Raw genomic sequence first — 27,196 nt, forward strand, 5'->3', positions numbered from 1 at the left:
GGACTTAGCATGCCCACACAAAATATTAGAACAGATTTTAACTCTCTATTTTATAAATTTCTGTATTGCCAACTACTTTTTAAAAACAAATACTAACCTTTGAGCACTTAGTATATGACAGTTAGTGTGGTAAATGTTTTGTGTGAAGGATTTCATGATATCTTCTCAATAATCTTATGAGATAGGTCCTGATACCATCATCCCCATTTGTGATGAGGAAACTGGTTCAGGGACATTAAATAGTTCACTCAACGTCACACAAACAACAGCTCCCTGTGTTTCCATAATTTAAAAAAATAAGGAAAGGAAAATAAGATGAAATTAGGGGTAACAGTTTAGGATCCAGGTTTTACACAAAAGATGCTAAGCAGATTTGGCTCCCTAGAAACCAGGGCAAAGAGAAAAATATGATCAATTATGAGATCCTTGGTGCTTCAAAGATAAAAAGGCAAACCACTCATCAGGAGAAACATCTTTACCAAGTGCTGAGGTTTAACAGAACTTCTGCATGAAGCTCATAATTATAGCAGTGTTCAATCAAGTGATCTACAGTTTCAGTAACATACCTGTATGCCCAGGTATCTGCTGGCCAACTACAAATGGAAGTTCACTGAAAGCAATTCCATGAGGAGCCAAATTTATACAGCCTGGGTATCAGATATGGTGGTATGGCTAGACCCGTAGTTAAAATTGGATGTGTGGCTTAATCCTCCAGCAAACTCCTAGAATAGTGCACATTCAACCTATTAAAGACTGTTAGCAAGGAGGAGGAGACAAGATACAAATATATGTATGACTGAGTCCCTTCAATGTTCACCTGAAACTATCACAACATTGTTTATCGACTATCCCACAGTACAAAAGTTTAAAAAGAAAAAAAAAGTTTAAAAAGAATTGGGACACAAGATGTGACATTCATCTTAGATTTCAACCCTGGTAAAATTTCCAGGTAGGCTGTGTTAGTTTTATTCTTCTCTAACAGATGAAGAAACTTAGGCTCAGAGAGTCTAGAAAATGTCAGTCAGTTCAGTTCAGTATGTCCGACTCTTTGCAACCCTATGAACTGCAGCATGCCAGGCCTCCCTGTCCATCACCAACTCCTGGAGTTTACCCAAACTCATGTCAGAGCCAACCCTAAATCTAAATCTAAACCCTAAATCTAAACCCTTTCTCAGCCATGCTTGCCAGCCACACCTCAACAAAATACCTGATGCCCTCAGAATCTCTCTATGGGTGGTGGGCCTCAGCACCTCGGAGAGAGTCGTCTTGCACTGGAAGGGAGTGGTTAAGGGAAAGTGCGGGCCAGCAAGTGAGGAAGGACACGTTTCCCACTCTTATCCCTGACACCTTGTACCTCAAAAAGGGAAGTAAAGCTCACATGACACAGATGAAGAAACCCCACCTCCACCCCCAAACATAAAAACAATCTGAAAGCCTACACCTGACTTCAGTCATTTACTTTTCTTTACGAGCTGGGAATAAGTGGGCCCTCAGCTTGGGGAGTTCAGAGAAGGCAATGGTAACCCACTCCAGTACTCTTGCCTGGAAAATCCCATGGACGGAGGAGCCTGGTAGGCTGCTGTCTATGCGGTCGCACAGAGTCAGACACGACTGAGCGACTTCACTTTCACTTTTCACTTTCATGCATTGGAGAAGGAAACGGCAACCCACTCCAGTGTTCTTGCCTGGAGAATCCCAGGAACGGTGGAGCCTGGTGGGCTGTCAATGGGGTCGCACAGAGTCGGACACGACTGAAGCGCCTTAGCAGCAGCAGCAGCAGCTTGGGGAGTTAGGGGAGATTTGCTGGAGAGAAGAAACGAAAAAGGGCACGTGGGGGCTCATTGCAGGGCAGGGTTCACGGGGAGGAGGTTGGGCAGGGAGGAAACAAAGGGTCCAGGCTCTTCCTCCACCACACGCTCAGGCTTTCCAAGTCCAAGGAGAAGGAAGCAGTAACAGGACACCCACTCAGAGATCTCTATGATCCCTTTTCGCCCTCGCCCGGCCATCCTGCCCAAACCTGAAATCAAGGAAGAGCAGCAAGCCGGAGGCGGTTTAAAAAAACAAAAAAAAAAAGGCAAAAATACAGGTAACAGGTGCACCCAGCCCCAGCGCATAGCTGCGGCGGCAGGAGAGCGGCGCGCGTGCTCACCGTCGCCTGCCGCGGGGCCTCGCGCGCCCTCAGCTCAAGCCTTCCTCTTGTTCCAGCGGCCGCGCTCCACCGCTTCCCCTGCGGGACTGTCGTCCCCGCTGTCGCTGCTGGCCGGTGGCCGCAGGACTCCCCTCTTGACGCGGTACTCGGGCTCTCGCAGGCGCGGCGCGCCCTGGAGCAGGAACTCGCCGCCGCGGTAGGTGACGCGCACGTTGGTGCGCGGGTATGTGCCGTACACGCGGCGCAGCTCCCGGCGAACCGAGTCCGGCAGCTCGAGGCGCGGCCCAAGCGCGCGCTCTATGCAGCCCCACCGCAGCTCGGCCTGCAGGGTGCCGCCTTCGGGCCACTGCGCCCCGCTCTCGACCGCCGCCCGCCCGGTGGCTGCGGGCGCCTGCAGCGATGGCCCCAGGTAGCCGGGCGCGGGGAACGGCGGGCGCAGGTCCGCGGCGTAGGCTGGCGGGAAGGCCCAAAAGGGCGGTGCCACCTCCAGGGGCGCGCCGGTGGCGTGGAAGCAGTGGTATTCCCGCGGAGCAGCCCACTCGCCGGCGCACAGGTCCCGGGGCCGGCTGCAGAAGTTATGGGCTTGAATAGGGGGCAGCAGCAGAGGGGCGGGGTGGTAGGTGTAGGTGAGGTGCTGCAGTAGAGGCCAGACGTCCTCCCCAGGCGCTCGGCAGGAGTATGCGTACATGGTCTGAAGTTCAGGCGGCCGGCGTGGTTCCTGGGGCCTTGTCCTGCCTGGTCCAGACCTGGAGTAAGGGAGGTGGATGCGCTTTGTTCTCACGTCCACCGCCGACCCTGGTGCCTAGTAACGCAGGCCCTGGTTCACAGCAGGAGCCCCTGCGATTGTGCCCCTGGCTTAGGGAAACTCTTACTAAGAAGTTTGGCTACCAGGTCACCTCTTGTCCTAGGGCTGGCCCCAAAGCCCAGGGTCCCAGCAGGCAGGAAGGACTCAAGGCCGTTTAAGCCCCCAGCCCTGAAATGCTCTTATAGATAGCTCCCCACTCACTTGTCTCCTTTAGCCTCGGGGAGCTGGCCCCCAGCATTTGGAGAAACCAGAGAGATCCAGGAGCAGGGCTCCTCTCCACCACTTTTCAGTTGATCTGCTGTTCTTCATGCCCTGACTCAGCCACACCTCCTGGTTTCCAGGCAAAGGGAAACACTTTGACCTTGCCAGAAGCCAGCCAGCCTGTGTTTACACTGAGTGAACCTGCTGGAATCATGCTGGCCCCAACTTAGACCCAACATCTGTGAGGGCATCCCAGTGCCCTTTGCAATTAGGTTAGCTCTCTGTTAGTTATCCACATCCCGTTTTCCCAGTCAGATGGATTGAGTTATCCTAACATTTGAGTTAAGCTCCTCCTCACCAGGCACTGAATCAGGTTGCTTCGTGGTTCAGTCGTGTTCAACTCTTTGAGACCCTGTGGACTGCAGCACGCCTGTCTTTCACCATCCCCGGGAGTTTGCTCAGACTCATGTCCGTTGAGTCGGCAATGCCATCCAACCATCTCATCCTCATTCAAGTTGCTTATGACCATCTAACTTCAAGTTTACAGCAACTCTAGAAATTAGGTATTAATAGTTTCCCCACCTTACATAGCAAGAAGCTGCTTGCCTCAGATTTGGTATACAATGAATGTATTCTATGACTGGGGCTTGTGTAAATATCTTGTCAAGACTCACACAGCTAGTTATGTTAAGGGCAAAATTCTGAAGACTTGTGCTGTCAGTAATAGCATAATCACCAATCTATGCTGGGTCTGCTTTCCCACTATCTGCCTATCCTCCCCTCTAGAATGTTACATAAGAGCTTATAACTTTTTTTCAAAGAACTTCTAATTCTTATTAGCCACATGAAGAACATGGTGATATCATTCTCATGGAATAGATTAAGGAACCAGAGACTCAGGAATTTAGGCCACTTTCCCATCTTCTCACAGCCTGTAATTGGCACTGTGGGATTTGAACTCAGTCTAACTGATGCCAAAGCCCAGAAGCAACCTGGGTGAAGCCAGAAAGGTTGCTTCATTCACATGGGGTGAGGACTATCTAAGCTCCAGTCCCCATTGGCTGCAGGTCATGCCCTTCCACCTCTCTTCCCCAGTGGAGTGGGTCATAGTTGCTGGATGGTTAAAATGGATACCCTCTCCTAGTTGCTGGGCTGCCAGGCCATCATACTTTCCTTCCTCCTCTGTTGATCTAAGCAGTATTACCACCAACCCCCACAGTTTCTCATAGATTTTCAGCATCCCTCAGAGTCCAGCTACCCTCTGGGAAGTTCTCCCACACTCAGCCTGGTGATGTCATGTTTATTCCTGACTGCACCACTCTTTCAAGTCTAATTCAGGCCATTGGCCTAGTGACAGCAGCGGCTTGGACTGGTTTAGTTTATCTGCCTAACACTCCCTATCCAACAGCTCCAAGAAGGGAGTCTCCCCCTCTGTCCTCTTTAAGAAGTGGTCCCAGGGACCTCCTGGTGGTCCAGTGGTTAAGACTCCCCGTGCTTTCAATGCAGGGGGCACAGGTTTGATCCCTGGTTGGAGAACTAAGATCTCTCATGCTGTGTGGTTAAAAAAAAAGAACTGGTCCCAGGACATAGTGGTCTTTGTTGGGGGAGGCCTCCCACCCCCGTGATGTCCATGGCTTAATCCCTGGGGACTCATTAATATGTTATATTACATGGCAAGGGGGAATTAAGGTTGCAGATGGTATTAAGGTTGTTAGTTAGAAGTCCTTAAAATAGAGAGGTTATCCTGGATTATCTCGGTTGGCCCAGTGTAATTACAGGAGTCAAGTGTGGAAGGTGGAGACTCAAGAGTCAGAATATGTGATACTAGAGAGAGTCAATCAGCTATTGCTGGCTTTGAAGATGAAAGAGGGTCATGAGCCTCGTGAGCCAGGGAATGCAGGCAGTCCCAAAGCTGGAAAAGACAAGGAAATGGATTCTTCCCTAGACTCTCCAGAAAGGAATGCAATTCTGCCAATACCTTGATTTTACTTAGGATTAGTTTTAGTGAAGTCACTCAGTCGTGTCCGACTCTTTGCGACCCCATGGACAGTAGCCTGCACCAGGCACGTCCGTCCATGGATTTTCTAGGCAAGAGTACTGGAGTGGGTTGCCATTTCCTTCTCCAAGGAATCTTCCCAACCCAGGGATCGAACCCAGGTCTCCCACATTGTAGACAGACGCTTTACCATCTGAGCCACCAGGGAAGTCCTTGATTTTAGTTAATGAGACAGATTTCCAGTCTCCAGAACTTTAAGATAATAGTTTAAAGCCTCTAAGTCTGTGGTAATTTGTTAAACCATTAGTGGAAAATAATATACCTCCCCACTCTATTTATAACTTTGCCTCTTTCTCCCCCATGGGGATCTGGTCACCCTGAGTGGGCGATGAGAGTGTGAGACCAAGTTCAAGTTGAAGCCTGGGACAAAGAGAAGCCTGTGTTTTAATGTTCTGACACGCTTGCTGAAGACCTCTGCTGCTCTGGGGCAGTGGGTGGTTTTAAGGAAAAATTAGAAAAAAAAGAACCAGGCCAAGTTTCTCAGCATTCATTCACCCTGATTCCAGTAACAGCCTCCAGATTTTTAGGGCTCCACACCTTATCGACTCTTGGGAAAGTGGTTCTGGGGGAGTTGGTTCTAGCCCATCCTTAAATTACGTAGGTGATTTAGGGCTAGACCAATCATCACTGTCATCCCTTTGGCCATAGTAACTAGTTTAGGCTAGCCATGTGACTCAGTTTGGGCCAATGGGAGCCAAGCCCAGGGCTCTGTTCTCTTACTGTGTGGAGGGAAGGGCTCTCTCCCCCGGACTGAAATCTGGAAGAATGCAGTTCTGGGTCCAAAGGCGATGCTGTCTCAGCATGGAATCGCAGAAGAAGCGGAACCAAAGGTCAGAGGGAGAAATTGAGTCCTGATGACATCATTTGAATCCTGGACTTTGAAGTTATGTGAGCCATTAAATTCCTTCCCCCCCCCACCAGTTTTTTAGGATATAGTTGGTATACAGCACTGTATAAGTTTAAAAGTTTAAGGTATAGAGCATAATGATTTGACTTACATTTATTGTGAAATGATTACCACAATAGGCTTCGTCAACATCCATCATCTCATATAGATACAAAAAAATTTTATTTTCCTTTTGATGAGAACTCTCTTAACAACTTTCAGATATACCATAGAGCAGTGTTAACTTTGGTCACCATGTTGTACTTTACCTCCCTAGTATATATTATCTTATAATTGGAAGTCTGTATATTTGATCAGCTTTATCCAACTTCCCTCTCCTCACCCCGCAATAAATTCCTTTCCTGCTTAATCTAGTTTGAATGGAGTCTTTTTTTGTATATGTAACCAGTTTTGTTTACTTCATATAAACTTAACTGCAAAAGACACAATGAAATGGGCATTTAAAAGATTATACCAAAGCACCATCATGTTAGCCTTTGGAAGATTAAATTTTTATTATACTGTGGAGTGGGGGCTTCTGTTGTTTGCATCAACAATACACCCTGAGTATTTTTCCCCCAGAATTTATGAAAAAATTAAAAATACAACTACCTGAATAGTGTTTGATCGGTGATCCCCATGATCAAAGGCTCTTTTTCAAGCGAAGTAGAGGATGGATTGGGGAGAGGAAGATTGGAAGCCAGTCTTGGAGGAGGTTCACATCCTAGTTTAGGAAAACTGACAACCAGAACAAGAGCAGGGAATGAAAAAGACACGGGAGCAGATTCACCTGGACTTGACTCCAGGTGAATCAACTGCCTGGATGGGTAAAGGTGGATGCACATGTTTTTAGCTTGGTCACCTGGATGGGTAGTCAAGGTGATCCTGGAGATCCTGGAGATAAGAAACATGAGGGGGTGACAGAAGTTGAGACAGTGCTGAGTTCTGGTGGGACATTTGGAGAAGACTATCTAGCAGCAGTTTTATATTCAGGCTGGAGATAGGAGGTGGGTTGGTCATGAAGGAAAGATAGTAAGTGAAGTTACCAAAGCCGCTGCTGCTACCCTGGCCCGTATTACATACACTGTGTCATCATGGATGCCAATTTGTTGGGTTCCACTTATGCCTTTTGAGGGCAATTGAGGTATAGTTTATGTATAATATTGTAAGTTTCAGGTGTACAAATAGCAATTCACAATTTTTAAAGGTTATATTCCACTTATAGTTATTATATTTGACTCTATGTCCTGTGTTGTACTATATATTCTTGTAGCTTATTCATTTTATATATAGTAGTTTGTACCTCTTATCTCTTACCCCTATCTTGCCCTTCCCCTTTTCCTTCTCCCCACTGGTAATTTGTTCTGTATATCTGAGTCTTTCTTTTTTTGTATATGCACGTTTGTTTCATTTTTAGATTCCACATATAAATTAAATCATACAGTATTTGTCTTTGACTTATTTCACTTAGTTCAAAGTCCATCCTTGTTGTTGCAAATGGCAATATTTCATTCTTTTTTTATGTCTGAGTAGTATTCCATTGTGTGTGTATGTGTGTGTACCGGGACTTTCCCAACAGCTCAATGGATAAAGAATCTGCCTGTAATGCAGGAGACACAGGAGACCGGAATTCAATCCCTGGGTCAGGAAGATCCTCTAGAGAAGGAAATGAAAACCCACTCCAGTATTCTTGTCTGCAAAATCCCATGGACAGAGGAGCCCACAGGCTACAGTGCAAAGGGTCACAAAGAGTCAAACACAACTGAGTGACCGAGCACACAGCATATATATATATATATATATATATATATATATATATATGGGCTTCCCTGGTAGCTCAGAGGTTAAAGCATCTGCCTGCAATGCGGGAGACCTGGGTTCGACCTGGATTCGATCCCTGGGTCAGGAAGATCCCTTGGAAAAGGAAATGGCAACCCACTCCAGTATTCTTGCCTGGAGAATCCCATGGACGGAGGAACCTGGTGGGCTACATTAGTCCATGGGTCGCAAAGAGTCGGACACGACTGAGCAACTTCACTTTCACTTTAGGTTGCTTCCACATCTTGGCAATTGTAAGTAATGCTGCTATGAACATTGGGGTACATGTATCTTTGCAAGTTAGTGTTTTCATTTTTTTCAAATAAATACCCAGAAGGGAATTGCTGGGTCATATGGTAGTTCTATTCTTAGTTTTTTGAGAAATCTCTATACAGTTTTCCATAGTGCCCGAATGAGTTTATATTCCCATCAACAGGCAGTCTTGGTTTTGAAGTCCCTCTTACCCCATATAGTGTATGGCCTGATGAGTTTAAGTGAATACATGAAAAGAGTATTGAAAGTGGAAATTTGGGGTACCCTCTCTTTAAGAAAGCCGTGGAAAAATGTGCCCCAAGGAAGGGGCCTGAGGAATTGTTAGGTGGGAGGAGACTATGATGGAACCCAGAAGAAAGAGGTTGGAAGCCAAGGGAGGAAAGAATTTCAGGGAAAGTGTGTGTCTCTTTCCCACAATCCAAGGACTCTGATAGAACTTGAGAGAAGGCAACGTGATCTTCGGTTGTACCACATGTTCCCTCCCAGTTATCTCTGTGCTTGACAACTGGGAAGGAAATCAGATATAATCACAAGCCTGGTGCTGACACAAAAGGGTAACTGGTTACACTGTCTATAAAATAAGAGGCTGAGGGAACACCCAAGTGTAACTATGGGGCATTAAGTGCAATACAGAGACCAAAGCCTTCTCTATAAGACCACATGTAGTTCTCACCCCTTGGCAGCTCAGCCCATTTTTCTGTTCCCCTACTGGATTCCCAGGAAGGGCTAGGCGAAGATTCAAGGTTGCTCTGAAATAAAGGTGCATGCATTCCAGAGATGGAATGCCAGAAAGAGTCCTTTAGTCAATTTACGGAGGACCTAATGTATCAGACTCCATACTGAATGCTGGGTTTCCTGCCTTCTATTCTCACAGCCAGGAGAGCATTGACAGGGATAACGGGTAGCAATCGGAGAGAAATGGAAGTCTTCCTTCTAGTAATGAGGGCTTTCTAGAACATAAGGGGTTTCAGAAATTGCTTGAAGTCTTTAGAAGAGAGATGATGCCTGTGTGGCCAAGGGGGGAGGATATAGGCGGTAAGAAGAGGGTCTGAAGGGCAGGATTGGGGAGGAGGAAAATGAGACAGACTGGTGGGAGATGGACGCTGGGGGCAAGGTTCATGGGGCCTCTGGGACTCTGCAGGAACTGGGTGAAGAGACTTTACCCCTGGACACCTAGGCTCTTGTGCTGGACTGTTTGCAACAGGTGTGCCCTTTGCAATGGGTGCCACCCAGGTTGTCAGGATGGAGGATAAGGATAATATTACTGTTGAGAACAGAACTCTTACACCCCTATTTCTCATTTAATGCCCACAAAATCTAAGGAGTAAAACAGACTCACAAAATGACAGTTCCTGTAAAAGAGGTGGTAGAGCCAGGGAACTGAGTCCCAAGTCCCCCAGAAGTCAAAAGTCATGATCATTGCCCCTTATCCCAGGGTAGGGAAACAGCAGGACTGGAGTCTGTGCTGTCTGACTGCCTAGAAACCTAACTAGGCTTACAGGCCTATTGAGAGAAGACATGGGACATCCTCACTGGATTAGACTGAGCAAAACAAAATTGACTTTCAGGGCCTGGGAAGGGGTAGGAAGAGGAAAGACTCGTAAGACTCAGGAGACCTGTGTTTCAACTTGTCTGGGTTGCTTGCTTGCTGTGTGAAAGTCACTGAATCTCTTCCCACCTCAGTTTCCTCATCTGTAAAATGGGATAATAGGACCTACCTCCCAGGGATGACAATGTGAGGACTTGCCGGGGTCCATCCTCGGCAGGATCCATGGGATACCCTCAGGATGAACAGCGAGAGAGAGAGAGAGAGAGAGAGAGAGAGAGTTTTACTTTTTGACAACCGGTACCCTTTCACAGAACGTTTCAAGGTACAAGATGCTTACTCATGATTACACAGGATTAGTATTACATCATTTTGCTTTTTAGGAAAAGCAGGATGTTTTCTGCTTTCTAATTCTATAGTAATTCTTAGTACATGGTCTTCTGCCCTTGGGGCCATTAACATTTTATGCAGGTCAGGTGAATGTAAACCTGTTTTCCATTTTTATGGTGACCTTAACTGAATGGTAGCAGTCTCATAGGGAAATAGTACAGAGTAGAATTATATCCTTGTTAATACAAAAATTAATCCTTCTGCAAAATTGTCAGTTGCATTTATCTAAGAAGTTTACCCCATTCAGACTCTGCGGCTTCAGTGAGGCAGCCTCTGCCTAGCACTCCTGGCTGACAATTAACAACCATCTCATTGTTACCACACTAGGGCTAAGTCCTTATTTCTCTAGATCTTAAACTATATTAACAATGGTTTCTATAACACTACCTTAGCACGTTAAAAGCAAAACACAGCAAGCAAAACACAGCAAGCAAATCTCAACCCAATAACCACCTATAGAATAATTTTTCTTATGTTTTCTAATAGGACTCCTCTACCCCTTAAAAAGGCTGTATGTCTATTAGGGCTTTTATGTAATCAGGTTCTTTATGCTATTTTATGATTAGGATATTATAAGCAATCATGCATATTAGTACCAAGGGCATAAATGCATTTGGCTAACAAACTACCAGCAAAGGAGTTTAAAATACTCCTTTCACCCTGGATAATCTCATAAAATACCACCACCTGGGAAACTTATTGATTAAAGTTCTAAATTGATTCTTATTTGGGAAGAGATCGGGGAAGGCCTTCTGCCTGTGTCACAGAAATTAGGCAGTAGTCTATTGAGGCAGGCATCAGAAAGACAGATGTCATCTTTAAGGTGAGAGCCGGGAGCAGCTTTCCGAAATCCTTGAAACCCTGATCTGCCTTGCCTGTCAGGCTTTCTCCTCGTGACCTTGTCATGGGTGGGATCTTGTGAGCTGGCCTTTTCGAAGCCCCTGAAAACCTGACCCGCCTTGCCCGTCAGGTTTTCTCCCTCATGGCCTTGTTAGGGGTAGGGTCTCGTGTGTTGGCTCCCGGCAAGGACTCAACAAGATAATGCATATAGAGTGTTTAACACAGCACAGGGCACATTCTAAGAGCTCAATAGCCTTATAGTTTACTATTGTGTGCATGCGTGCTAAGTCACTTCACTTGTGTCCAACTCTGTGAGACCCCATGGACTGTAGCCCCCCAGGTTCACGGGGTTCTCCAGACAAGAATACTGGAGTGGGTTGTCATGCCCTCCTTCAGGGAACCTTCCCCACCCAGGGATCGAACCCGCGTGTCTTCAGTCTTCCGCATTGGCAGACGGGTCCTTTACCACTAGCGCCACCCAGGGAAGCCCATATTTTACTATTAACAGTATAAGGAGGCAGGGCCGCTTGGTTGCTCTCTCAGGGTCTGGTGCGTGTGACCTGAATCCTGGTGCCCACAGCAGCTCAAGGTGGGCGTGTCCACTCTTGGCTCACAGTCCAGCTTCAGGGAGTCCTAGGTCGTGCCACCGTCCTCTCCTCATCTGTCTCAGCTGTGCATCCAGTCACATCACAAGGCTTGAAGGAAGGCACTGAGCTCTCTTGATTCTCCGAATTAATAGTAAGGAAGGAGGGTGGAGAGGACGGGAAGTTCTCAGAAAAACAGTTTACTTGAACTGAAGTGACATTAAGTCTTCGTGGAGGTGAGAGTCAGGAATTCAGGCAACCTGCCCCGTTTTTTGCTAGCGTGCACATCCTCTGCTTGATCCCTAAGGGCAAAGGCCCATAACAAATATGGCGGCGGCAGCCTCGGGCTCCAGCACCTGCCTAAATTGCGGTCCCAGGAGCCGCGCGGAGCCAATCGCTGGGTAAGGGCGGAAGAAGAGGCTGGAGAAGCTACCGGCGGCCCGCGCGCAGGCGCACTGACTGGCACCTGGCTCCCGGCAGCCGTGGGATTAGGCTTCGCGTGCCACAATTGCGGTGAGCGGCAGCCCGGCGGCCGGGGCTAGCGGGCGGCGGGCCGGACTGGGGGCCAGTCAGACCCGAAGGACGCACCGAGGGGGACGGGAGTGCTGTCTGCTCTGGGAGTCCTCGGGGCTGCCTTTCGGGGTTCCTGAGGTGATCTCGTTGTGGGCTGAGAAAAGTGCTTGGGTGGGAAAAGCTTGGGCTCAAGAGGTAAGGATGGAATTCTTGCAGAGGGGACTCCCTAGAGTCGCCAGTTGCTTCGGGCCAGGATCCATTTCCTTAACATAATGGCCTTTAACCCTGGTGATGTAGTAGAACCTATAGGGGAGCTTTAAAAGAACACTGATGCTGGGCCCCATCTCTAGAGATTCCAATTTATTTAATTGGTCGGGAGTGAGGCTTGGGCCTTGGTATGATTGAGCAGCTCCTCAGGTGATTTTAACGTGCAGACAGACTGGAGAACCGCCACAGGGTTCAGCACCATGGTTGATCCCAGACTCCTCTGTGGTTTGGAAAGGGTGGGTGGTCTTGGGGTGAAGTTACTGACCCTTCAAGGAAATGGTCCCAACTCCCAATAAGGTGAAATTGACTTCTAGCCTAAGAAAGAGGATGGGCCCATTAGTCACTGCATGGAAAGTGGGCACCCTTCCAGGGTGGGCCTCCCCAACAGCCCTGCCAGAGGTTGTGGGAAGACTCAACAGGGAGACAAAGGGGATGTGAAAGAGGAAACTCAGCAGACAATTCAAAGGTCACCTTGTTGAAAAAAGGACACCCTTAATATTTGCATAGGGTTTTATATGTTTAAAATTCATTTAATACCCCCTGGGGACAGACAGGGAATGAAATTTTTCTCCCGCTTTGCAGATGTAGGAATAAACTAGTTAGTGAATAGCTAGTTAGTGATAAGGTTCAGACTTGACCCAGGGCTCCCAACTCCAAATAATGCTTTCTAGTAGATCTTTTTCCCTCCATACTAATTGCTTCTCATACAGTCTCTAGTCCTTCTGAAGCCCCTCACCCTAGGGGGCCCTGTCTGGCACTCTCCATTTCCTCTACCAAGTTTATCAGCCCCCTACCCACCATAGGCTGGTTCAAAGATCAGGGAGCTACTCTTGTTTCTATGTTTTTCTAGTTATTTTCCAGGAGCCCTATGGGGTGAAGAGGGGAGCAGTTTTGAAAGATTCGGGGGGATCCTTCTAAAAATCTTTTTCTGTCACCCGGCCACCCCCAGTGGCCCCCACCCCCCTTTCTGTTGTCCTCAGGAGAGTATCTTGTGTGTGGTTTCCAAGCCCTTCCTAATCTGGTGTCTCTCTGTCCTGAGCTAGCTTTCCATATTGTATCAGTTTTCCTTAGCACATGGTGAAAGCTTAATAAATGTTACATTTTGTTATTATCATGTTCCTCTTTGTTCACCTGTTGCCTTGCTGTCCATGTTTCATATCAGGCTTTCCCAGGTTGCCTCTTTCTGACTTCTACATCAAGCAGAGTTGAGGGGACAGTGGGATCTGGGGGTCTCACCCCTTCTATGACTGCTTTTTCCCTCTTGGGCTGGGGATGTCCATATGAGCCTTTTAGGGGCAAATTGACCCACTGGGTATTAATTAAAAAGCCAATATGTGGTGAAGGAGCCTGGTGGAGGCTAGAGGTAGAAATCGGGGGTAGGTCTGACCTGGCCCCACCCATAAGGAGCTTGGGGGCTGGAGGAGGGTTTGGGAGACCTTTGGATCCTGATACAGAGGATTCAGCCAAGGGATCTGAAAAAAGAAGAGAACATCTAACATGGTGTTCTTGAGAAGGTTTGTGCCACTGAACTGGCCCTTTCTCAGATAAGCAGGATTTGATAATGATTGTGGTGGGTGATGGGCAAAGTGATGTGAGAAATGATGAGGGTTTTTCCTTTTTTTTTTTTTTGCTCAAAAGCATCTGTTTTGAGTCTTGGCTCTAGCACTTAATAGCTCTGTGGTTTGGGACCAGTTACTTATCCTTCAGAGCCTTGGTTTTCTTACTTACAAGATAAGGATAGGAATAGTAACAAGTTATAAGTTATATACATGATGATAGGTGTCAAAACCAGGCATATCTTATATGCCTGAGAACTGGTATGTAGTTACATCTAGAGTGTTTTAGGTGAAAGGAACAGCATGCACTAAGGTTGGAGGTGGCATTCAAAAAAGAATTTGAAAGATGGTAGGATATTCCAGGCAATGAGAAGCATCAATGTTTCATACTGAAAAGACAACTTCAATCCTGGATTTGCCAGAAGACAGGGACTGAAATCCTTTAAAGCTCCTAAAGCCAAACTTCAGAGAAGTGGAAAAGAAAAGAATAGTTACATCTTACTGAGGGTCTTCTAAATGCCAGGCATTAGGCTTGGTGCTTTATGCATTTCAGCCCCACAGCAATCTCAGAGGTTGGCTTAGATCCCCACTTTATAGATGAGGAAACTGAGGCCCCGAGGGAGGGAGTGGCTGACTCAAGGCTGCACAACTGGGGCCATACCTGCCGTCGTTGTGGGGTATGGGCTGTGGGGCCTCCAGCAGGCTCTCCTGGTGTCAAGGTGAGGGTGGAGTTGGTTGCAGGTTACAGGATATCTCAGTCACCTTACACAGCTAGGCTAGTGTGGGTCCCAAGTTATTCCTTCCCAAGAGAGGCAGGGCTGTTGCTCTCTGTGGGGGTGGATTGGGGGTGATGTTTTGTGGAAAGTTTTCACTTTCGTCTCAGGTTCAAAGGATTTGTTAACAAGCCTCTTGTTATATATGAATAAATAATACCAGTATTTATTAGAGAGTTATCTAACTTACTTTTGATATACTAACATTAAAAGAAATGAGAAAAAAACAGCAGAGGATACATCACCAAATTGAATTTTGACCAACATCCAGACTGAGACAGCCTTGGGAAGTCCCATGACACAGCGCATCTGGAGTCCCGGTTGGGAAAAGGTCCCAGGCATCACGTCCGCTTCGTGGGTGAGACTTCAAAAATTGAGGTTCGGAGTTCCCGCTAATAATCCCTGGATGCAGACTGATATCATCATCAGTCTATAGCAAAAGCAGCTCTGGTTTTATGTTAATGCTGTTTGTTTTGTGGTGTAAAACTTGGAATGTTGTTAAGCCTGGGACATGGTTGGTCAGGGCTTAGCTCAACAATTTCAAGATTTGTCCCCTATCTTATCTATGGTGCCACAAGACTTCCACTCACAGCAGATAGTCAGGGCAGTATCCAGGCAGGTTAGAAGCAAGGTCAGAGACCTGGTCTGCCTTGTCTCTGAAGCCTAAACAGGACTGTTTGTTTAATTTCCCTAACAGGTGGGACTTCCCTGGTGGCTCAATTGGTAAAGAATCTGCCTTCAATGCAGGAGACCCATGTTTGATCCCTGGGTCTGGAAGATCTCTTGGAGAAGGAAGTGGCAACCCGTTCCAGTACTCTTGCCTGGGAAATCCCACGAACAGAGGAGCTTGGTGGACTCTAGTCTATGAGGCTGCAAGAGTCAGAAACAACTCAGCAACTAAACCACCAACAGGTGGGGAGGGCTAGCAGAGGAACAAGTTACTGATGGAGCATTACAATCTGGAATAGAAACCGCTGAGTGACCCCGCATGCTCCTTCCACAGCTCTCTTTCCCGGGCAAAGGCTTACCTGGGCAGGGTGCTTTGCCTCTAGATCTAGTCCATGGTTTATGGGTTTGTCTCTGGTACCCCTGAACATTGTATATGCTCCTGCTTCTTGCAGGCCCTCCTCCTCTAACTTTACCTCTTGTGCTTTTTTTCCCCCTCAAAGTCCCTTGCCACATGAAGGACCTGATTACCTGCATATTCCCCTGCTCTTACTCTGATCTAAGTGAGCCTAAGAAAAAGCCAGTTTCTGGGCATATTTCTGTCAGTGCTCTGGGACTTACTAATACTCCCTTTGTTTGTTGGTAATCAGTCACTAAGTCATGTCCAACTCTTTTCGACCCCATGGACTGAGCACGCCAGGCTTCCCTGTCCTTCACTATCTCCCGGAGTTTGCTCAAACTCATGTCCATTGAGCCTGTGATGTTATCCAACCATCTCATCCTCTCTTGCCTCCTTCTCCTGCCCTTAGTCTTGCCCAGCGTCAGGGTTTTTACCAATGAGTCAGCTCTTGGCATCAGGTTGCTAAAGTATTGAAATTTTAGAATCAGTCCTTCCAATAGATATTCAGGGTTTATTTCCTTTAGGATTGACTAGAATTGATACTTTCAAATTGTATTACTGGAGAAGACTCCAGAGAGTTCTTTGGACTGCAAGGAGATCAAACCAGTCAATCCTCCCTGCATTCTTGTAAAGATAAGCACTGTTACTTTCATTTTGCAGGTGAGGAAACCAAGGTTCAGACAGGCTCAGACCTTACCTGTGGGTGCAGTTAGTAGGAAGTGCAGTTGAGATTTAAAACCAGGCTCTTCTGATGGCAAAAGTCATACTTTTTCCATCTCACCACACTTCGAGGTTTTCCTCTACTGTTGTCCCAGTGTGGGTGCAGGGAGCTGGCGGCTGGGGACCTTGCCTATAGAGTTCACCTTCTCCAGTAACCAGGGCAGGTCACTGGACATCTGGGTAGGGGTGCTAGGAGGCTTCACTCCCTTTGGACAAAGGCTTTCAAGGTGAGGGAGGAGAGTTCTGAAAGGCCCTGGGGAGTCAGAGGACGTGATCTGAGTTAAGGGTAAAAGCAGAAGCATACATTGTGCTTTATAGGCGCAAAGCCCCTTTAGATTAATCCCCACCTCATCCTGGTGTGGTGGGTATGGACGGTCTGGGAGGCTTGATAGTGATAGTCTGTGAAGTTCCAGTGCTCACTGCACTTACTATGCTCACTGTGTCGAAGTATCTTCTCACTGACTGCTGACCCTAGCCTTAGGAAGGTTGACTTCATTGTGCAATTCAGGAAACAGGCATGGCGGGGTTAACCAAATTGCTACAGGTCACATGGGTAGGAAATGGTAGAGTTGGGCCTTTGGAGACATCCATTTGTGCCTTCTTTTCACTACATTGCTTGGGAAAGTGCCAAGGAAACTTTCAGGGTGATGGATATATTCCTGATCTCAACTGTGACAGTTTCACAGGCATACACATGCCAAAACTGATCAGACTATACACTTTGAATATGTGCAGATTATTATTATCTAGGGAAGGGTTCTTTTTTCCATTCTCTCTCTCTCTCTTTTTTTGGCTGTACCACGTGGCTTGCAGGATCTCAGTTCTCCAGTCAGGGATTGAAACCAGGCCCAGACAGTGAAAGCCTGGAGTCCTAACCCCTAGGCCACCAGAGATCTCTCCATTGTGCAGATTACTGTATGTCAGTTATACCTCATTAAGGCTGTGGGGAAAAAAAATGTTTCCCACCAAATACTTCCTCAGGGGCTTAAAGGCTCCATGGATATCGTCCTGCCTTCGGACAAGGCAGGATCCTTTTGGCCGTGGAGAAATTCTCACAGACTTAGCTGCTTTCAGGAAGTTCGGGCTTCCCAGATGGTGCTAGTGGTAAAGAACCCGCCTGCCAATGCAGGAGTTGTAAGAGACGCAGGTTCAATCCCTGGGTTGGGAAGATTCCCCTGGAGGAGGGCATGGCAACCCTCTCCAGTATTTTTGCCTGGAGAATCCCCATGGACAGAGGAACCTGGCAGGCTACAGTCATGGCAGGATCTCATGAGTCAGACATGACTGAGGTGACTTAGCACGCATGCATTCAGGTAGTTTTGGCCACTCCTCCTCCCTCCATCACTAACATGTGGACTGGCACAAAGCTGGCATGGGGGTGGGAGGCTGCATACTGACCTCTTGAGTGACCATCTCAGCTTCCAGGGAGCCCAAGAGAGACCCTGTGAGAGTCCCTCCTTGTTCTCCCCGCAGAGCCTCTATCTCCCCAGCCAGTCACTACCACAGCAAGGGTGGCTGAGTCCAGAGATGGAGGTAGAGGGTGAGGACACAGGCCACATGCTGGCTAACTCCACCGTCAGGTTGGAGTGCAGGCAGGCAAGAGAGTGTGTGCAGGGCTGGAGGCACAGTGAGGGACGAGGAGTTGGAGGTCTAATGGCCATGGCACCTGAGGGACGGGTGAGATGGAGACAAAGAGATGGGGAGGATGCTTCTGGTATCAGGTGGCCTTGAGAACAAAGGCCTAGCCAGAGAAGATGGAGGCTTGAAGGTCCATGGGAAGCTGGGCTGGACTGGCCGGAAGAGGCTGGACTATAGAGGGCCTTGAAGGCTGGGCATGGAAGCAGAGCCCTGGGGACTCATGGGGCAAGAATGGGGCCTGTGGGGGGCAAGTCACCACTTAGGGACTGGGCCTGTGTTGGTTCTCCAGGGCCTGACTCTAATGGGGAAACAGGAGTTTCTGTTCTGCATATGTGTGTGCAGGCATGCGGACATGTAAATGAGGCCTGTGGGTAGGCTTGGGCCATGAGGGCTTCAAGAGGAGATAGCCTCTGAGGAGGTGCATAAGTTTTAGGGCTGCCAAAACAGATTGCCACAAACTAGGTAGCTTACAACAACCTCACGGTTCCTGGAGGGTGGGAATCCAGCATCGGGGCGCCAGCAGGGTCATGTGCCCCCTGGAGGGAGCCTCTAGGAAAGCATCCTGCCTTGCCTCCGCCTGGCCGTCTCGTGCTACCTGCAATTCTTTGTGTTCTCTGGCTCCTAGCTGCATGCCTCAGATTTCTGCCTTCATCTTCACATGGCTGTTTTCCCTCTCTCTGTGTCTGTGTCCAGATTTCCCTCTCCTTATGAGGACAGCAGTCCTTAGGTTAGGGCTCACCTCAATTCAGACCTCACCTTAACGTGGTTACATCTGTAAAGCTCTTTCCAAATAAGATCACCCTCACAGGTGCTGGGGGTTAGGACTTGAACCTATCTCTTTGGGCTAATTCAACTAGCTACAGGGTGTTTGAGAGAAGAAAGCCCCCATAGCTTCCCTCTGGCGGGGATGGGGGCGGGGATCAGACAAGCACACATGGGATTATTTTTCTGAAAAGAGAACAACAACTTTGAATCTAAAAAAAGAGACAGATAGACTTAATGCCTGGCTGCTTAAAGTGTGGTCATGGCCCAGCAGCATCGGTGCCCCCTGGGAGCCTGTTAGAAATGCAGAATCTCAGATTCCACTCCACACCTGCGGAGGTAAAAATCTACATTTGAACCAAGTCCCCAGGTGACGTGGAAGCACATTACAGTGTGAGAAGCGCTGCTGTAATAAGAATTGGATTTTTATTTCCTTTTAAACCCATGGTCCGTCTAGCCTGCTGGTCTCTGCATGAGCTGGCCTGGTCCAAAGCAGGCACGTGCGTTGTCCTTTGTTCTCTCTTTCATGTAACATGTCCTTGAGTTTCTCTCCCGTGTGTTGACACTGCCCACATATTTGACCTTTGTGGAGAGCATCGGGTTTGTTGAGCCAGTCCCTTTGTTGTGTTCCTGGGCTGTGTCCAACTTTTGGCTGTTTTTAGATCTTGCTGCCATGAACAACTCTGTACATGTTTTCTTGGGGTTAGTTCCTTGAGGTGGGGTTTCTGGAATCAAAGTGCATGGGCAGTTGTGGACTCTTATCATATCTTATCACTCTTATATCCCTGTGAAACCTGACATCACAGCAGGTCTCTCCATTCTACCCAGCAGCCCACAGTAATCCTATTTGGGAGGTCAAGTGGCAAAAAAAGGCTTTGGAGCCAGACAGGCCAGGGTTCAAATATGCTACTTTTATGCTGTGTGACCTTGGGCAAATGACTTAACCATCTCTGAGCTTGGGGTTGCTCTCCTATAATATTGTAACAGTGCTGTAAACTTTGTATGGGTTTTATAAAGATGATAGTGATACCACCACCATTTATTGAGCACTTTCTGTGAGTTACCTCATTTAATCCTTTTATTCTTTTGAGTAGCCATGATCATCCACTTTTCCCTTTTACAGAAGAGAAAACTGAGGCTGGGGTTAACTAGCTTGCCCGAGATTCTACTGTAGGCACAGTGTGTGCCCAGGCCCAGGGCTATCAGGTTAGAGTATGGATGAAAGAAGATGCCCTAGCATGCGGCCTGACTCTGCACTTGCTGGCTGTCGTCCTTCTCTTCCCACGCCTTTTATCAGTTTCCTTTTACTCCCTAGCGGTGGTATGTAGTCCAGCATTGTTTTAGCTGGTGATCCCCATTGGCGATTCCCTAGTTTTGTTTCATGTGCAAACTTTCTCCCAGTGAGATGACTCAGAGGTCTGGGGTTAGGAGCTGGACTGGCTCTGATCCCTGCAGCTAACTGGCTCCTTCTTCTCCAGGAACAAGTATGGCCAGACTGCCCATGGCAATGAGTGCGCCTTGGTGCTCCTGGGGCTGAGGCTGGGCCGGCCACCATGAGGCTGGGTGGGCCCTGGGCCTGGCTGCTGGGCCTGCCCACGGCTGTGGTCTATGGCTCCCTGGCCCTCTTTGTCTCTGTCCTGCACAACGTGTTCCTGCTTTACTACGTGGACACCTTTGTCTCCGTGTACAAGATCGACAAAGCTGCCTTCTGGGTTGGAGAGGTAGGACAGCACTGGGGCAGTCAGCCGGGGTGGGAGCCAGGCAGATGGCAGGGCAGGGTCCCACCCATCCAGGAGCAGAGGGTAAGCTGGCTTGCCTACCAAGATTCAGCAAGAAAAGGTAGAGCTGGAGGCTCTCAGTGGGGATTATGCCAACTTTCCCGTCCTCTGTCCTGCGAGTCAAGTACTGTATGCACATTTATAATACATTCACGTGTATTTATCAGTGGTGCCCTGGATGGTGGGAGTTTAATGGGGGCAGTGGCTGTGGGTTATGGCAGAGGGACTGACCTGAGCACAGGTTTGCAGGCAGGAGAGCTGGCATCATCTCTGAGGGGGTGGTGAGCAGGCTGGGGTGGGGAAAGCCCTGGAGAGGAGGCCACCTGGAGCCCACCTGCCCGTCTCCCCTCTGCCCACAGACGGTGTTTCTCCTCTGGAACAGTCTCAACGACCCCCTCTTCGGCTGGCTGAGTGACCGTCGGTTCCTCAGCTCCCAACCCCGGTTTGTTTCCCGGGGATGGCTCAGGACTGGTCCTCGCCCACCTCCCCCTCCCCAGGGCTGGAGGACCACTGCCTGTATGTGGGGTGGGGAAAGAAAGGGAGACCACTGCCAGCCGTTGGCTGGGCCTTCTCATTTCCCGAGTTCAGGCGGGGAGTGGGGTCTGCCAGGGCTGCCAGGGCATCTCCCAACGGCCCCCTCTCTCCCCGGCAGGTCAGGCACTGGGCTCTCCTCAAGGGCTGTGGTGCTGGCACGTGTGCGGGCACTGGGCTGGCACGGGCCGCTGCTGGCTCTGTCGTTCCTGGCGTTCTGGGTGCCCTGGGCGCCTGCTGGGCTGCAGTTCTTGCTGTGCCTGTGCCTCTACGACGGCTTCCTGACGCTTGTAGACCTGCACCATCATGCCTTGCTGGCCGACCTGGCCCTCTCAGCCCACGACCGCACCCACCTCAACTTCTACTGCTCCCTCTTCAGTGCAGCCGGCTCCCTGTCTGTCTTTGCCTCCTACGCCTTCTGGAACAAAGAGGACTTTTCTTCCTTCCGCGCCTTCTGCCTGGCGCTGGCCACTGGCTCCGGGCTGGGTTTTGTGGGGGCCGCACGGCTGCTGAGGCGGCGGGTTGAGGCGGCCGGCAGGGAGCTGGGGTGCCCAGCCATGGCTGTGAATGGCGGGTGAGTGGCCAGCACTCTGCTGGGCTTGACTGCCATGCTGGGGCTCCTGGCTGATGGATGGCTGCCTGGGGTGGGGGATGGCTCTGGCCCAGCCTAAGCTGTTTTTGATTCCCCTCTGCCCCATAGCCTGTGTGAAGAAGAGCTGCTTGTGGGCAGAGAGGATGTGGGTAGCATCACCTTGGGCCAGTACCTCCAGCAGCTGGCACGCCACCGGAACTTCCTGTGGTTTGTGGGCATGGACCTGGTGCAGGTATGGAAACAATGCCCATTCGTAGGATGGCTGCAAATGCCTCACTCAAGGGAACCGCCTTCCCAGAAGCTGGGAAATCAGTTCTGGTCTTGCCTGAGGATGGCTGAGCGGCTGAATGACAGGAGTATAAGTTGGGTAGTTAGAGACCTGGATTCTCCCTGCATCTGAGCTCCTAACTCCTTGTGTGATCTTAGGCCTGTCTCGCTCTTTTGGGGCAGCCATGTTCTCACCTGCAACGTGAGAATAGGAGAGAGGTGCTCCCTTGGGGACTTTTTTTTGTCCACTCTGTGGGGCATATGTGGGCTTCCCTGATGGCTCAGTGGGTAAAGGATGTGCCTGCAATGCAGGAGACACAGGAGACGTGGGTTCAATCCCTGGGTCACGAAGATCCCCTGGAGTAGGAAATGGCAACCCACTCCAGTATTCTTGCCTGGAAAATTCCATGGACAGAGGAGCCAGATGGGTTATAGTTCATGGGGTCCCAAAGAGTCAGACACAACTGAGCGACTAAGCACACATGATGCTTAGAACACTTTTGTATAATTGTATTTTTGCAGGGCATGTGAGATCTTAGTTCCCCAACCAGGGATCAAAACCACACCCCCTGCATTGGACATAGAGTCTTAATCACTGGAACACCAGGGAAGTCCCTGAGGACTCTCTTTAAAACACCACAGGCCAGACCTAGAACACATGTAGTATATAAGCCAGCGAAATTTAGAAACAAATTGTTTTTATGTCATTAAGCTTGTTTTAGCATTGATAAGTTTTACAAGAGAAAGCTTTTAGTTGTTTTAATGGTGATGTTATCATTCCTTCTAGCTTTTATAGATAAGCATAGGGATTTGGTTTTAGGTTTTGTCCTGGTATGTTCCATGTTGAAGGACATGGGACTAGAAGCTGCTCTGGCTCCTGCTGCTGCCTCCCCCACCCCACCCCTGTTGGTTTTCCCTCTGTTCCTGGCTCGCCTTCACCCCGCCTCCCCAGCCTCCTTAGTGTCCCTATTGGTTGCAGGTCTTTCACTGCCACTTCAACAGCAACTTCTTTCCCCTCTTCCTGGAGCATCTGTTGTCAGACCACATCTCCCTCTCCACGGGCTCCTTCCTATTGGGTGAGTGGGTACCTTGTGCTGGCCGGAAGGACAGAGGCTTGCACCCCAGAACCCCTAGACTGACTGCAGATACAGCCACCTCCCAGCTGGGGCCCAGGTGGGAGAGGGCAGAATCTGCACTGGGGTTGCACCTCCAGCCCCCACCCCCACCCACACTCTGTTTTCCAGAGGAAGGGAGGGAGCTTCTGTGAGTTTGAGTGGGTAGGGTTGCCCTCGTGGTGGTCCTCTTGGTAGTCACGCCACCTAGCGGTAATGCGGCGCAGTAGCTCGTTCACAAGGGACGACAACTCTCCTGACAGGCCTGGGAACGTGCTTGACCGTGCTGCTTCCCTGTGTGGTCTTGGGTGTGTTTTATTTAATCTCTTTGGGTTTCCACTAACCTGTAAAGTCGGGATAGTACTTACCTTAAAGGGCTTCGAGGGCTAAATAAAAGGATGTGGAAACTCTTAGCACAGCGCCTGGACCTCGTTAGTGTTGAATCAATGCAAACTTTGATTTCTGATGGTTAGAATGTGGGCAGTTGTGGAGGTTGTGGCAGCGCCCCTTGACAGGCCGCGTTCCCTTCCCCAGGCATCTCCTACGTCGCTCCCCACCTCAACAACCTCTACTTCCTGCCCCTGTGCCGGCGCTGGGGTGTCTACGCCGTGGTGCGGGGGCTCTTCCTGCTCAAGCTGGGCCTGAGCCTGCTTATGCTGTTGGCCGGCCCCGACCACCCCGGCCTGCTCTGCCTCTTCATTGCCAGGTAGGCCCCGCCCCTCCCTCGTCCCCTCACCTGTGTCCCCCCCACCCTTCATTCTTATCCATTCTCTCTCGCCGGCAGCAACCGTGTTTTCACTGAGGGCACCTGTAAGCTGTTGACCTTGGTGGTCACAGACCTGGTGGACGAGGACCTGGTGCTGAATCACCGCAAGCAGGCAGCCTCGGCGCTTCTCTTTGGCATGGTGGCCCTGGTGACCAAGCCAGGCCAGACCTTCGCTCCTCTGCTGGGCACCTGGCTGCTCTGCTTCTACACAGGTGAGGGCCCAGGGGCTGGCATGGTGCTCGAGGCTCCAGGGAGCACAGCATACCTGGTGTAGCAGCTGATGAGCCTGGGACCTGGGTCCCAGTGAAGCAGAGAGAATGACAAGGAGCCACGACAGAGTCTGGGCCTGGGCTGCCCCTGGCTGCCACCCCTCGTTTGCCTGTCCCTATGTGGGGAGAGGAACTGGGTTCCATTCTTTCAGTAGTTCATTCATTCATTCAGCAAATATATATGAGATACCTTCTCTGCCAGGTGCTATTCTAGGTGCCTCTAGGGAGAGAGATAACAAAATAAGACAGATAAGGTCTTTGCCGTCATGGAGCTTATATTCTGTGTTGGGGTGGGGTGGGGTCGGCACTATACAGCTTAACAAGAGAAGAGCAGGCAGAGATAAGTGCCCTGGTAAAAGTATCATTGTGGCTAAGAAGCTACTCTGTGTGGTCTGGAAGGACCCTGAGGAGATGGCACCCAGGATGTGAGCTGAATGGTGAGGATTTAGTCTGGAAAGATCTCAGCAAATCACAGACAGGCAGAAAAGAAAGTACAGGAGCCCAGGTTATCAGGAATGGTTTGGGTTGGCATTTCCTCCTCCGGGGGATCTTCCCGACCCAGGGATCAAACCCCAGTCTCTTGCATCTCCTGCACTGGCAGATGGGTTCTTTACCACTGTACAACTGGGGAAGCTCAGGAGTGGTTTGGAGGTGAGGCTGAAAAAGTGAAGAGGGGCTCTGTAAATCAAGGCAGGGTTTGGATTTTATTCTCAGTGCAGCTCTTGGGAAGGTTTTAAGTAGGGCAATGGCCTAGTCTGATTTACATTTTTTAAAGTTTGCTCTGCTTTTTGGAGAGTGGACTGTAGGGAGGCTGTGGCAAAAGCGATGGAGGCTTGGAGCAGGTGGTGCTGGGGGCTGAAAAGAAGTGTTTGGTTTGGGCTGTGTTTTGGAGTTGGGGGAGGTAAAGGATTGGCTCTTGGGGAGTGGTGAAGCTAATTGAGGACTCTAGGAAGAATTTGGTTATTGGGGGCATAGTGGTGTCATTCCACAAGGAAGAACAGGGGAGAAGCAAGTTTGGGTGTGGGATTGAGAGTTGGGGTTTGGATGTGTCCATGTGACATCTGAGATGAGGCACTGTGGACTTTGGAGGCCACGACTGACCTGTTCTTTCTGCGGGCTGTCTTGTCCTAGGTCATGATCTCTTCCAGCAGCCCCCCCAGGCCCCTGTGGGGAGTGCTCAGCCCTGGCCAGAGCCCCCGGCTCCACCCCCGGCACAGGCCCCCACACTCCGCCAGGGCTGCTTCTACCTGCTGGTGCTGGTGCCCATCACCTGTGCTCTGCTGCAGCTCTTCACCTGGTCCCAGTTCACGCTGCATGGGAGACGCCTGCACATGGTCAAAGCCCAGCGCCAGAACCTGTCACGGGCCCAAACCCTGGACATTAAGGTGGTGTGAGGGGAGTGCAAAGCCATCCTGTTGAGGACACTACCTGTAGCCCTGGGGGGGCCAGCCCTGTGTCCTGCTCTTCCGCCTCCCTAGGGTCCTGCCTGGAGGACAGATGGCAGAGTGGGAGCACTTGGGGCTGAGCTGGAGTGTCACTGGGGTCTAAGTTCCTGCATGGCTGTCTGGCCCAGCTTGGGCAAAGGCTGGGCCACGTGTGTGCTCAGGGACCTGCTTCCTCCTCTAGGGCAGAAGGAAGAAGAGGACCGAGAAGGGTGGGGCCTGCCCTGTGGTCACATGGGGTTGCTATGGGTATGGAGGCCATTCCTCCTACCTGGCTGGGGCTGGCACCCTGTGTGGGCTCCAGAACCACTTTTGCCCGGTCAGGACTGGGAGTCCTACCTGCCCCTTCCAGTGGTTTCTCTCAGAATTCTCTGCTTCAGCCACACCTGGAGTAGCACACCCCAGCTGCTGCAGGGCGCCCCTGAACCCCAAATGACCTCTCAATGAGGCTCATCTCATCACAGACTGATTAAACCCAGTCATTTCTATTTCCATTCCTGAAGTCTATGCTGTGTATGGGAGTGGTGGGTTGGAGAACAGGATTCCTTAATAAGAGCAGCCTGAGAACATTTTCAGAGATGAGTGGGGTAGGGTGGAGGGGGACGCTGTATCAGGTTCACTGAGGTAGTGGGGAGAGCCTGCAGACCAGTGGCCTCATGGGCCCCTGGGAGCCAAACAGCTTTCAGGCCTGTGGTCGTAGCCCCAGTGCGTTTCCCATGTACCACTGCTGGAGGCGGTGGGCAAGGAGTGGCCACTTCTAGGCTAGAGATCCTTAACCTTGGAGTTGCTGGGATCTTCCAAAGATGACTTTAAATTTTTTTTTTTCTTTACCATGTGACTGGGACTAGAAACCTTGGCTTTAGGCCAGCATTTCTCAGTCTAGGCTCTACAGACATTTGGGGCTGGGGAGTTCTTTATTGTGGATGGTCTCTGCCTACTAGATGTCAGTAGCGTCTCTTCCCAGTCATGACAACCAAGCACCTCCAGACATTGCCAAATGTGTCCTCAGAGGCAAACTGGCCTTAAGTGGGAACCACTGCCCTAGACCAATGGTTATTTGAAGGTCTGCATCACAGTTAAGAATGTAGTCTAGTGCTATATTGCCTGGGTTCAAATTCTAGCTAACAAAGGGCAGATTTGGGAGAAATTACATAATCTCTCTGTGGCTCTATTTCATCATCTGTAAAGTGAGTAACAAACATACCTGCATTTTACAGTTGTTGCAAGAATCAAATGGTTAACACTTGTAAAGTGCCTAGCAATTCCCACCCCTAACTGCTCAAGTATACAGGTTTAAAATGGAGAAGTGATTAATCAGAATATCTGAGCATAGACCCTGGGAACTGCGTTTTAATAAACTTCTGACTTCAAAGATGTGAAGAGCTGGCCTCTTATTGCGGGTGGAGTCTCATCCATGGGCTTGGGCATGTGTACAGGGCATGTACTCTCAGTTCCTGACTGGTCTTTGGGCTTTGTCAACAGCATTTTTGCATCCACCTGACAGGCTGGGACTTGGGTGAAGGTCTGGCTAGTGCAACAGTGACCTCTAGAGGACGGACTAGGCCCAGTCTCAGGGCCCACAGCTCCTCCCTCCTC

The 27,196-nt window shown here is 49.6% G+C and overlaps 2 protein-coding genes across 7 annotated transcripts; one reads left to right on the plus strand and one right to left on the minus strand.

The window, feature by feature from the left end:
- Nucleotides 1-2,155: 2,155 nt before the first annotated feature.
- Nucleotides 2,156-3,237, minus strand: C2H10orf95 (chromosome 2 C10orf95 homolog). The gene is made up of 2 exons (XM_065920097.1): nucleotides 3,156-3,237; nucleotides 2,156-2,895 (listed from the first exon to the last, which is right to left on the minus strand). The coding sequence occupies exon 2, from the start codon at nucleotides 2,835-2,837 to the stop codon at nucleotides 2,184-2,186; it is 654 nt and encodes a 217-aa protein (XP_065776169.1). The 5' UTR covers nucleotides 2,838-2,895; nucleotides 3,156-3,237; the 3' UTR covers nucleotides 2,156-2,183.
- An 8,721-nt stretch (nucleotides 3,238-11,958) lies between these two features.
- On the plus strand, nucleotides 11,959-27,116 carry MFSD13A (major facilitator superfamily domain containing 13A). Of its 6 annotated transcripts, none has more exons than XM_065923217.1 (11): nucleotides 12,014-12,061; nucleotides 14,871-15,015; nucleotides 15,355-15,569; nucleotides 20,322-20,564; nucleotides 20,981-21,063; nucleotides 21,274-21,726; nucleotides 21,853-21,976; nucleotides 22,991-23,087; nucleotides 23,658-23,829; nucleotides 23,908-24,101; nucleotides 25,290-27,116. In XM_065923217.1, exons 4-11 carry the CDS (start codon nucleotides 20,397-20,399, stop codon nucleotides 25,550-25,552), a joined length of 1,554 nt encoding a protein of 517 aa, XP_065779289.1. In that variant the 5' UTR covers nucleotides 12,014-12,061; nucleotides 14,871-15,015; nucleotides 15,355-15,569; nucleotides 20,322-20,396; the 3' UTR covers nucleotides 25,553-27,116. The 6 variants fall into 6 exon arrangements, with proteins under 6 accessions (XP_065779292.1, XP_065779289.1, XP_065779291.1 ...); XM_065923219.1 differs by lacking the exon at nucleotides 12,014-12,061 and adding an exon at nucleotides 12,073-12,256; XM_065923220.1 differs by lacking the exon at nucleotides 14,871-15,015 and having other exon boundaries at nucleotides 11,959-12,061.
- Nucleotides 27,117-27,196: the final 80 nt, after the last annotated feature.

Source organism: Muntiacus reevesi, chromosome 2, assembly GCF_963930625.1.
Source record: "Muntiacus reevesi chromosome 2, mMunRee1.1, whole genome shotgun sequence".
NCBI classification, from domain to species: domain Eukaryota; kingdom Metazoa; phylum Chordata; class Mammalia; order Artiodactyla; family Cervidae; genus Muntiacus; species Muntiacus reevesi.

Bases quoted from the DNA above. Each gene is read 5' to 3' on its own strand.
- C2H10orf95 (XM_065920097.1), bottom strand. From the start codon at position 2,837: ATGTACGCATACTCCTGCCGAGCGCCTGGGGAGGACGTCTGGCCTCTA.
- MFSD13A (XM_065923220.1), top strand. From the start codon at position 20,397: ATGAGGCTGGGTGGGCCCTGGGCCTGGCTGCTGGGCCTGCCCACGGCT. The intron at 21,727-21,852 runs GTGAGTGGCCAG...TCTGCCCCATAG, and splicing joins GCCATGGCTGTGAATGGCGG to CCTGTGTGAAGAAGAGCTGC. The intron at 21,977-22,990 runs GTATGGAAACAA...TATTGGTTGCAG, and splicing joins TGGGCATGGACCTGGTGCAG to GTCTTTCACTGCCACTTCAA.